Source organism: Betta splendens, chromosome 10 (assembly GCF_900634795.4).
Source record: "Betta splendens chromosome 10, fBetSpl5.4, whole genome shotgun sequence".
Lineage (NCBI taxonomy): Eukaryota > Metazoa > Chordata > Actinopteri > Anabantiformes > Osphronemidae > Betta > Betta splendens.
Window position 1 is genome coordinate 5,710,239 of NC_040890.2, and position 12,796 is coordinate 5,723,034.

The 12,796-nt window shown below is 42.7% G+C and overlaps 1 protein-coding gene across 7 annotated transcripts in view; it reads left to right on the top strand.

Moving 5' to 3' along the window:
• Nucleotides 1-12,796, top strand: part of il1rapl2 (interleukin 1 receptor accessory protein-like 2) — a 260,188-nt gene that overhangs the window by 234,765 nt on the left and 12,627 nt on the right. For all 7 annotated transcript variants that reach the window (XM_041072694.2, XM_029165858.3, XM_041072692.2 and 4 more), the window contains 2 exons: nt 3,727-3,859; nt 7,507-7,652. In XM_041072694.2, the coding sequence (XP_040928628.1) occupies nt 3,727-3,859; nt 7,507-7,652 (279 nt within the window). The remainder of the gene's footprint in view (nt 1-3,726; nt 3,860-7,506; nt 7,653-12,796) is intronic.

Genomic DNA, 12,796 nt, shown 5'->3' on the forward strand with positions numbered 1-12,796 from the left:
ATGTCATAATTTTACTTTAGGTCTGTAAGCACATGTAATTTTGAAAAACAAGATACAAGTCAGTTGTTTGGAAGTTAATAATTACTGTAGAAAAAAAAAAAATATGTATATATATATATATATATATATATATATATATATATATATATATATATATATATATATATATATATACACTCTATTCTCACCCTCCGCGGGTGGTCTCATCCACTTTCCAAGCTCGGGTCCTCTACCAGAGGCCAGGGAGCTTGAGGGTTCTGCGCAGTATCCTTGCTGTTCCTAGGACTGCACTTTTCTGGACTGAGATTTCGGATGTTTTTCCAGGGATCTGTCGTAGCCACTCCTCCAGTTTGGGGGTCACAGCCCCTAGTGCTCCGATCACCACAGGCACCACTGTGGCCTTCACCTTCCAAGCCTTCTCCAGTTCTTCTCTGAGCCCTTGGTATTTCTCTAGTTTCTCATGTTCCTTTTTCCTGATGTTGCCATCGCTTGGTATTGCCACATCCACCACTACGGCTTTCCTCTGCTCTTTATCCACCACCACAATGTCTGGTTGGTTCGCCATTACCATTCTGTCAGTCTGGATCTGGAAGTCCCACAGGATCTTGGCTCGCTCGTTCTCTACCACCTTGGGAGGTGTTTCCCACTTTGACCTTGGGGTTTCCAGTCCATACTCCGCGCAGATGTTCCTGTATACTATGCCAGCCACTTGGTTATGGCGTTCCATGTATGCTTTGCCTGCCAGCATCTTACACCCTGCAGTTATGTGCTGGACCGTCTCTGGGGCCTCTTTGCACAGTCTACACCTTGGGTCTTGTCTGGTGTGGTAGATCTGGGCCTCTATGGCTCTGGTGCTCAGGGCCTGCTTCTCTTCCTTTGGCCACCTTATTATTCCCGCAGGGTATCTGATCACTTGCAGAGCGTAGCTGTTTATTGCCCGGGATTTGTTCTTGCCATTGAGCTGGCTTCTTAGGACTTGCCTTACTCGTTGGAGGTATTTGGCTGTTGCCGCATTCCTTGTTGCCTGTTCAAGGTTGCCGTTTGCCTGTGGTATTCCAAGGTACTTGTAATTGTCCTCAATGTCTGCTATTGTTCCTTCTGGGAGTGAGACCCCTTCTGTGTGGATTACCTTGCCTCTCTTTGTCACCATCCTCCCACATTTCTCGAGTCCGAATGACATCCTGATGTCCGAGCTGTAGATCCTGGTGGTGTGGATCAGCGAGTCGATGTCTCGCTCACTCTTGGCGTACAGCTTGATGTCGTCCATGTAGAGGAGGTGACTTATGGTGGCCCCGTTCCGGAGTCGGTATCCATGGCCAGTCTTGTTTATTATTTGGCTGAGGGGGTTCAGACCTATGCAGAACAGCAGTGGGGACAGTGCATCTCCTTGGTATATGCCACATTTGATGGATACTTGGGCAAGTGGCTTCCCATTGGCTTCAAGGGTGGTTCTCCACAACCTCATCGAGTTTGCAATGAAGGCCCTTAGAGTTCTGTTGATGTTGTACAGCTCCAAGCATTCAGTGATCCATGTGTGTGGCATTGAGTCATAGGCTTTCTTGTAGTCGATCCAGGCTGTGCACAGGTTGGTGTGTCGCATTCTGCAGTTTTGGGCGACTGTTCTGTCTACCAGGAGTTGGTGTTTGGCTCCTCTGGTATCCTTACCAATGCCCTTCTGTGCTTCACACACACACACACACACACACACACATATATACACACACACACACATATATATATATATATATATATATATATATATATATATATATATATATATATATATATATATATATATATATATATATATATATATATATATATATATATATATATATATATATGTATGTATGTATGTATGTATGTATGTATGTATGTATGTATGTATGTATGTATGTATGTATGTATATATATATATATGTATATATATGTATATATATATATGTATATATATATATATATATATACATGTATATATACATGTATATACACAAACAGGCTGTGGTTGTGGTTTTCCACATGAACTACAGAAAATAACCTAACTGAAGGAAGCAGGTGTTGCCGATGTCTGACAACAAGCAGTTCCTCTTGCTAGACTAATGTACCATAGTCTGGACTCACACTATTATAAGCTCATATATATGTGTGTGTAAAGCTGTACTGAAGGTCCAGAGACTGGAACCAGATCAGATGTGTTTTGTTTGCACACTGACTTGTGATCGGGCCGAGCAAGTTCTTCCAATGTTGTTCACGCCAAAAGGAAACGACATCTAGGTGCGATCACACTTGGCAGCGGTGCGAAGTGATGAGGCACCGACTTGACAAAGCTGCCATCAATCACTTGAATAAAGTCCTTTTTGGACAGAGATGGTAACAACATAATTTTTCCACCAGGGTTCTTATAAACACCACGCTGCTTTAGCCACAAGCAGAAACGATGACTCGACTCACTGTATGAAACGTGCGCTCCATTCCAGTGTTTGTGGTTGATTGCTGGCCACACACACACACACACACACACACACACACACACACACACACACACACACACACACCCTTCTGCCACATAAGTGCAAACCAAGTTGATGATTTTAATCACCATAACATGCTGAGAACACAAACACACCCTCAGGGTGCTAATCAATTACTTTGGAGCACGCACACACACACAAACAAGCTACACTAATCTCAGTGTAATTCAGTTTTTTACACACTGTGTGCGTGCTTGTGTGCGTGCGTGCATGTGTGTGCTGCTCTAACATACAGTAGAATTCGTCCTGCTATAAAGAGCCACCGTCACACAAGCGGTCACGCAAGGCTTTGCACACCACATTGTCTGTCATCTTGTTAGAAATGATAAATTTTGGAGACAGGCAGACATCAGAGCTTCTGTTATCTCCTTGTTTCCCATCAGTCAGGATGAATGATGCGATGAGACCACACATACTGTACAGCCATCATCTGACGTATCTATATAAAAACACTTTCATCTTCAGCCGGATGTTTAGTCAGTCTACACCCAGTGTGGGAGCAAGTTATTATTTTCAGTATTAGAAAATACAGATTACAGTAATGAGTATATAGTAACCGTGAACAACAGAGCCACCTGCATTTGCTGCTTTCTGTAATACCATGCAGGTCTGACAACAAACTTTAGCATCCGGCTTCTGCTTGGCTCTTCACTGGCTGATAGAGCCGTCATTATGACGATACCCAGGTCTGTCATAATTATCTGCTAATTGACTGCCTAATGAGGTAGCACTCGTTAGAATGCTCGTTAATACTCCATCATCACTATTGATAGCAGTAATCACAGAGTGGTGGTTTCAAGGTCTTACAGGAGGATGAGTGTGGATACTGTCTCAGCTTAAATCCTTGTTTCTTCTGCTGCACTGGATTGTAAATATTGAAGCACACGACTTGTTGCGTCCAGCGCTTTCAGTCCAGGGCAGATATATAGTCTATTAAACAGCCCACTTCAGCGCTTTGCCTGGAGTGTGTCCATATCGACCCATAACTTACTTACTCGCGGCGCCAACATTCAGTGTTAATGCAAAATGTACATACTAAGCTGTAATCCATAACATGTAGACAGTGATGCTGTGACACTGATGGATGGATTTTTATATAGTTGACTGAGCTCCAAGAACAATGTTGCCATCATAGAGGGTTTTTGCTGTCTGTCATTCTGTCCGTAGCCTGACAGTGATGTGCTGTGTGTTGCAGGTATGCCTCTCAGTCTGGACTGCAAGGCCTTTTTTGGCTACAGTGGAGAAAACAGGAGGCCTATCATCTATTGGATGAAAGGGGACAAGTTTGTTGAAGAGCTAGCAGGACACATTAAAGAGAGTGAAGTCAGGTAAATACATGAATGTCTCTTGCCTGTACAGCATGTGTGTAGCATGAACCTGTAATCATCCTCTGGGGGCAAAAAAAAATCCCAGTATTTCTGCTCTTTTTTTCCTCCTGCACGACTCTGCAAGACAAGTATCAATTACTCCCTCTCAGGTTTACAGGTTTCTATTGTTAATTAATTTCTGAAAAGAATCAACTCAGGCTACAGTCCTCACTCTGTCAGCATCTAATTTAGCTCCCTCGAGATTTATGACTCACTCAGGGTTCTCTGACACATTTCCTCTCAACTTTTCAAAAAATCCTGAATAATAATAATAAAGTTAAACTAAATTTATTGGCCCCCCTATTGGGACCAATTACATTGGGCTTTATTATGAAAAGCGTGACTGTCTGCAGGGCGCTAACTACGTGGAGATCACTCAGTCTAACACACATACATGATCCCTGTCATGGTGTGGAACCAAAAAATGATACTTATGGTAAACAGAACTTATTTTATTTATTTGATACTGTACTTATTCATTAAATAGACTTTGGTCATTCCCCTCAGGGAAAACACACTATAACTATGAGTTTATTATTATTACATTATGTTAAATAAACTAAATCTCTTAAAGCCTATATGCTAATTAATATTTATGTCTAACATTATTTGAAATGGTGCTCCCTTTTACTTTGTTGAATATATTTTTAATCTGTTTACCAAGAAAAAGAGTATCAGAGCTCCCAATCACAGAAAACTGACACTGATTCCACTGGTCATGTTTTTACATTATTCAAGTCTGATGACATCAGCTGATCATACAGTATATAGACAAGTGAGGATTTTCTACAGCGATCTTAAAGCAAAAAAATCCTTATTTTTAGTGTAAGTTATTGCTGTAATGTCCGTGGGGACAGCAGAGCAGGCATGGCAGAGCCTGGATCAGAGGGCATCTGCATCTGAGGCAAGTTCACTCGCAGCTTGCTGCAGTGCTTCAGTCACTAAATGAAATATTTACTCTGTGCACTGATTTAGCCAGTGCAGGTGCTAAATCAGCAAGCAGTGCTGTTGTGTATGTGTGGTTGTACAGTACATCATATACTGTATGTGGCAGCATTATGCATTAAAGATGAGCTCTCTTCATCATTCGTAGAGGTCACGATAGCGCTGCACTTAAAAAAGTCGTAGTAAGTAAACAGGTCAACAGTTTAGCGCCATTAGTTGTGTTCAGATGTAATGTGTTGTTAATCCCTCATTACAAAGGTGAATAGTAGATGATGCAGCTGCAGTGCAGGGCTCGGCACCGTATGCTGTGATGGATGTTCACAACAGACAGTCTGAGTCATAACCTCACTGTTGGCCTTGTCTCGCTCTCCTAAATAAATCTGACTAACCTCAGGCTTTGTCTTCTACCTGTAATATATTATGGCCCTCTGAATAAAACCTTTACCAGCAACAGTCACAAAGCATTCATTACTATAAGTGTTAGCTTTATGTCTGATTACCGAACATCCTCTCTGCTTTATTTGAGTACAGCCTGCAATTGCATTTCTTTTTAAATAGTGAGCCCAGCAGCTGTGAAGATGACAGGGTTTACTTCATCAGGACATCTGTTTACTGACCTCGGGCTTAGACCCATGTCCTACACTTGAGTGATGGTCTCAATTACTGCTAAGCAACTTATTGACCTGTGAAAATGTTCACTCCCAGGAAAGTAGTGTTGTAGATAAAGAACAGGAGTGTGCTGCACTGTGAGAGTTTAAACTTCCAACTAATCACGCCCCGTGGTATTAAATTAACCTTTGTCTGATGAGTTCTCAGTGTTTCAGGCTGACCAATTGTGATTCAGCCCCACTGTTATTATATTCAACAATCACGCTACAGCATCCTGTTGAGACGCACGTTAATCCGTCCACAGTCACAGCTCCCTTCACCCATCTGTTTGTATAGAGTTTCTGCCAGTTAATCGTATAAACTTCTAATATATAAAATCAAGTCTAGACATTTTGAATGCATCTGAAAGAGTTATAATGTTCAATTAAAAGGATGCTCAGCGTGGTGATTTGTTAGAGAGGTATTGGACAAGGAGTTTGATATAAAGATTAAGATAAAGAGAGTGTGTCCTCTGCATACAAGCAGATCTTGAGACAGCAAGAATATGTAACTAGACATACATAACACCAGAGCACCTTGAGACGGGTGCAGTTACTGTATGATCATGCTGGTGGCAGTAAAGGGCAGTGGTGTTTGCAAATCTATAATATTTACCACATACGGATATTTACTACGATAGAACATTCCAATACAGCATTCTAGACTGGAGACAGAGACACATAGTCTTGGAAGAAAGATGGTCTGAACAATATGGGGGTGGGGGGTGATAGTTATTACTCTTACTAAAAATGGTTTCATAGATTCTCAACAAGGTCACTGCACCAGCTCTAGTCCCAGCGCACTTTGTCTGATATACTGTAGGCTAAAGCTGAGTCAAACCACACAAATAGGTGGACAATGGCTTGTCTAGTCTTCTCATTAACTTAAATATGGTGCTGTCTGCTGGTCTGCATTGACCACTGCTACATTCTGCTCCATGTTGTGAAAATCAAGTACCTGCAGTGTGATTACAGTTTAGCTCAACAACACATTGCTTGTTGAATCACAGTCTGCGTTTGAGGCAGGCTTTTCAGGTTAGTGTCATTGCCCATGCGATGCACTAAAAGCCTGCTCAGATTTGTCTTGGGTCACACTTGTCACACACTCATTTTCTTTGGCCTTGTCTCAGTCCAAGACAATTTGCTGTGATGTTCAAGCTGTGATCAGTCAGCTATTAGAAGCTGACACTGAATCACTGCACAAGACACTGGCTTTAAAATAATCCCCTGAACCACTTGATAGTTTTAAATAGCTATGGTTAGCTGTGTGGGGTTATTGTAGCTGATTGCTCACTAAATTCATCTGTTATCATAGCAATCTGCAGAATGTGCCATAAAAATATCTGTAATTACACAAACTGCTAACATAGTGTATATGCAACTATTTGAATACAGAATGTAAATTAAATACTGTAAGAAAAAAAACATTCAAATGGAATCAGGTCATTAGTGTCCACTATTACCGACACATTAGGCTGAATGGGAGGCATTCTTCAACCTGTGATGCTGCTGGGCCATCTGTGCAAACTGGTCGGAAGCTGCCACCTGTTTAGTTAGCCTAATTTCAGATGTTACTAATTATGGCCAAATCTGACCTCAAATCAGGTTTAAATGTGCACGTCACGGCCTAAACATCAACTCAGTCTCCTCCTCCTTCTCGGGGCACTATAACCTCACCAGAAGGCGAGAGGCTTTTTCCAGCTGTTGCCAATGTTTTCTACACATATCTGCTGCTGCTGTTTCTGTCCTCCTTCCTCTCCTGTGTTTCACACTGCTCTTTGGTGGAGAATCCTCAAATTTTGACTACTCCCCCATCTTGCATCTTTGTTTCTCCTCCTCCTCTACTTCTCTTCTTTGATGATTTTAAGGGCTAATCTGTGAGAGGGGAAACTCCCTTCGTGTGCTCCTACATAAATTCTTCAAAATCTCCATTAATAAGTAAAATTGAGGACAATGATGTTGATGTTCCTTTATTTATTCATGATGACTTTTCTGTGTGTGTCTATGTGTGTACAGGATCTTAAGGGAGCATTTAGGAGAGAAGGAGGTGCAGCTCTCCCTAACATTTGATGCTGTGGATGAGGCAGACCTGGCCAACTACACCTGTTACGTGGAGAACCATATAGGGAGGCGCAGTGGGAGCGCTATCCTGCAAAAGAAAGGTAGAGTTCTCTCTCCTCCTCTTCTCTGCGCTCCCAATAGCCTTTTTAAAAGGTAAAACATTTACAGCAGCAGTAGCGAAATCCATATGATTAATTAGTTTCGGAGTGAGATATTTTTGAAGCTAATGTTTTTTTAAAATTTAAATATAAATCATACAAGTTCAAACGCAGGTCTACAGTTTTTCATGGGGCTTCAGGTGGAGCCCTGTGGTACCCCACGTGTTGTAAGAAAGAGAACCTGGCACATGATGCTGCTAATCAAATTATTTCCATGCGGTTGATCATTAATAAGCAGTTTTATGCTGAAATTAAGACTTTTGAACTTTTTTTTTTTAAGGTTTTTTTTTTGTTTCCTTTATGTTTGTTCCCTATGGTGTGTGCATAAGCTTAAACTAGAGCCATATTATTCATATAGTGTCAGGCCACTGGGAAAAAAAAACTTTGGAACCTACAGCTCAGTTAAACAATTTTTAATAGAGCACATCAAACAAAAACCCAAAGGTAAAAATCTTAGTGGAAGCCAACATGCTGTACAGACATTTAAATCCATGTTTGGTCTAATATTTGTTAAGGTGAACAGTTTCCAAGAGGACTCCTCCAATCAAGAAATAAGCAAATTAAGGAACACTTTACAACCCTAATCTTAAACATTTAAATTCAAGCCTGCACACAGTCATCTGCCTGAATAAAAACAGTGCCACAAACTGTACAGTATATAATCTATGTATTTTTATGTTAGACTTGTTTTAGCAGCACAGATGGAGCCAAAATAACAAACTAGATCTCATAGCTGCTGCTTTAAATATTCAGCTGAAAAATGCATGAGGGCACAGCTCTTTGTAAGACATTTGCAGCAGTCCTGCAGTATCTTGCTTGCTCTCTGATGAGCGGAGCGAACAGGCCCGTTTGAGTCAGGGGCCACGGCCCAACGTAAGAAGAGGAAACCCAGAGAGACCGTGAATAAAGATACTAGCCACACAGCACTGGAGGAGAAATTGCGTGCGTTGCCTCAAATTCGAATTGAAAAGCGGACCGTCTGAATGGCCACTATATGAAATTAATGTGTGTAATGTAGAACAGCAGAGACGGGGGAGAATTTGGGGGATGTCGAAAGAGATAAACAGCCACAAAAACGGCAGGAGACAAGAGAAACTGAGAACTAGGCAGGAATAATAGATGCCGGCAGAGAAATAATAAAGATGGCGAAGGTGAGGGGTGTACGGGAGAAGTGGGAGAGACGAAGTGGAAAGAAAATGATAGAGAGAGGAGGAGGACTAAAAAAAGGTCTTTCTCTCTCCCATCTGACTCCTGCTGAATGCCTTGGGTGTCAGATCTATCTTACTATACTTAACTAGCACCCCAGGGACACACACACACACACACACACACACACACACACACACACACACACACACACACACACACACACACACACAAACACCACCAGAGGGAATCAGGATGAGGATTGCAGGGTCGTCATTACCCACTTACTTGGATAAAACCAGGAAATTGGTGCATGTGAGGTTTGATACTTTATTTTCTATCATCTCCTCAGTTAATCATTGTTTGGCTTTTGCCGCCTATAGTCCTGTAGTTGGTACAGCTTCCTTCGACCTCGTAGTGTATGGATTGATTTTCCTTTTATATTGAATCATTTTACACACACGCCTCTCTCACTGCTCTCCATCTTGCGCTGGGCGTTTCAAGCGCCTTTCTCTCTCTTTCGATCTTCTGTCACCTTTTCTCGCGTCACATCTCAGATATTGAGATTTGATTATCGGTGCCAAACTACAGCAATCCACAAATCATTATCCTCGCAGCCTAAAGGTTCCTCTCTGACATGCATGCTTCTAAGAAGGAAACCAAGGAAGGAAACCAGCTCTCCCTGCTGATCACTTTGATCAGGTGTGAGTTAGCTGCTGATCGACTGCACACACCTGGTCAAGGTGATCAGTATTAGCTGGGACGCGGAGAGTTGGAAAAGCAGCAGGACTGTGGCTCTGGAGGACCAGGGTCGGACACCCCCATCTAGACTCATCAGGGTATTAGTGTCCTTTGTCCTACTGTACATTATACTGTGTTCAGCCTTTGTGAAGTCATGGACCCCACAGAATGTTTGAAGGTTTCTGCCCCTTGCATAGCTTTCAGTTTCACCCTGGTTCATTCCACCCTGGTAAACAACACACACGCTCACATTCGACCACGTGATCCAAAAGACGCCGTTATCTGCTGTCCTCAGTCTAGTTCTGACGCCTCCTTCCCCATCATAGGGGGTTTGCAGCAGGACGTGTGGGCCAGGATGTCTAACTGCACTCCCACACTCTGCCCTGGGAGCCTCTCTCATCTCCACCGCTCATCCTTCCTTGTATCTCTTTTGATAGTTCCTGACACGCTGGAGATGTTCTGACCCAGCCGTCTAGCCATCACAATCCAATCTAACGCCTGTCACTCACTCCCCTACGCTTGTCTATTTGTTTCTTGCTTTCAACACGTCGACTTCAAGAACTGACTGTTCCCGGTCGGTAGGTCCCGCACCTCGACAGGTGCTATTGTAACAAGATGATCAATGTTATATTCGTCATCTGTCAGTGTTTTTAGCTTTGGGCTGATAGGTGTATAGTGCCATGGTTGTCGGATGCTTGTGTGTACAGTACAGTAAAAACTTTGTCTTGAAGGGACAATTCTGCAAAGAATCATTGCTCAGCTCTGGTGTTCGCAGGTTCACTAAGCACTAACCAGAAAAACTAGCCAGCAGACCTTTGTAGCGTCTCCGGCCTGAAGCCACAAAGCTAGCAGGGTCACCCCAACTCAACATGACAGCCTAAACCAAGCACAGCTTATCCAGAGTTAGCACATGTTAGCAAAGCTTGATTTCATGCACAGGGTGCGTTTGATTGAATTAGGGTGTGCTCTCACCCTGCAATGACCCAGGGTAATGGGTTGATGCATCTCGCATGCCCACACACACCTACAGCACACAGACCGTACACATCCGCTTATTGTAACCGACAGAGCAGAAAGCGTTGCCTTCAGCCACCATGACGAGAGTCTCACTAGAAAGAAAAATGGATAGAGAGACGGAGCTGACAGGAGGGCGGAACGATCGGGGAAAATGGCAAACACAAGGATAGACATTGTTTTCGTAATGTCACTCAGGAGACTTCTGAAGCTTTGAACTCGAGCCTGCCGCCACAGTAGATGCTGTGTTTTCATCTTCATTCAGAACATCACAATTAAAATTTGAGCATGTACAGACACAAAAATAGGTTTGCGTCCTCAAATTAGTAGTACATATAGTACGCCTGCATTCCCATCAATCTAAGCTGAACCACTGACAATGAGATCGTAGATTTCATAATGTAGTGGTCAGTAACTCACTGTGCCCTGAACAATCTTAGCATCTCAGTGCTGTGCACCAAAACAGGGGGCGAAGACCGGCTCCAAAGATGAAGCATGTTGGATTCACAATTCAATAAAGCATTAAGGAAAGGCTAAAGGTAAATGCAAACGCTATGGATATTAATGTGACATTGTGTTGGCAATAAGAGAGGAAGAGTATGACAGGTAGAAAAGTAAAAGATCTCATCGAAACTTATTTTATATATTTCTCCTAACACATGCCGACGCCACCACACTCGTCTCTGACTTCTCTTTTCTGGTCTAATAAGTAAAAAGCTCACTTAAAATTCAACCTTCAAAAGTTCTTTTTTCTTCCTGTTTCTCAGTCGCTAATATCTGGAGATGGTGGCAAGTGACTCATTACTAATGGAAAATATCAGAGCGCGATAGATGATGGGGGCAGCGGTGATGAAGTGAGGAGGAGTGCGGTGAGATCAAGACAGGGCCTTGGGGTTGGGGTTGGGGAGGGGGGTGGGGGGGTTGAGAGGCTCGAATAAGGTGTCTCATTACTAATAAAAGCAGCTCTTGTCAGCGCAAAGCAAATATTTGGCAATTAGTTGAATTTCAGTATTTTTCCCGACCCACTCCCTCCACCTCCACTCTCCTCTTCTCTATAGCTGGCCGACCTCCTCCGCCACTGTGCATGGTGTGGCTGCTTTAGAGTAGAGTTGGAGTGACGTCTACTGGTGAAACACTGTAACTTCAACCAGACCGCGGCGGCAAATAAACAGACATAGAAATAAAAAGCATGCATGTGATGATGAAATGGCCCAGCGGATATATTTGTGTTCATGTGACCCAGCTGTTAAAAGTGGATACAGCTCATTTCTCTGCAGGCAACAAACAGAAGTTAACATGATTTTAAACAGTGGCTGGTTTATAGTTTATGCAGAGTGCGTTCACAATCAAATAGTGAACTTTACAGCATTTCACTGAAAGAAAATCAGTAAAATAATTGTAAATTATAGTAATAAATAATTTCACCTCACTTAAATGTGTCATTTTTTGTTTGGGTGTTCATAAATTCTGATATTTCTGCAGGTTCTTCTTATGTATTTAAGTATTTGTCTGCTTTATTCCCTCAAAGGAACCATTTAGTTTTACACATCAAAACCTTTTGATTCCTACAATGGCTCGTACAAGAGTGTGTTATTACAATCAGCTCGTGACTGAAGGGCTCTGTGATTACCACAACTCTGACTGACAGCTTCACCTTCAACAATTCCAGTCACCTTCAGAAATATGGAACGTGTGAACACTGACACGCAGTAAGAGGGAGCTGAGACTGTGACAGGCTGACACACACACACACACACACACACACACACACACACACACACACACACACACACACACACACACACACACACACACACACACACACACACAGTAGCCCATCCTACAGTCTTTATAAAACAATGAGCTGATTTTGGTTTAATGTTATAGACATTTGTCACTTTACTGTCAAGCACTTGCTGCTGACTTTATGCACTGAAGGCTTCATTAGGAGAGAGAACAGTAAAAACACTGTCAAAATGAAAAGGATTCAGAGAAAGTCCCTTCAGAGTGTGTGTGTGTGTGTGTGTGTGTGTGTGTGTGTGTGTGTGTGTGTGTGTGTGTGTGTGTGTGTGTGTGTGTGTGTGTGTGTGTGTGTGTGCGTGCGTGCGTGCGTGTGGGGGGGTGCGCGAGAGTGTGCGCGCGCAGTGTGCTTCCGTGCGTGCGTGTGTGTGCTTCCGTGCGTGCGT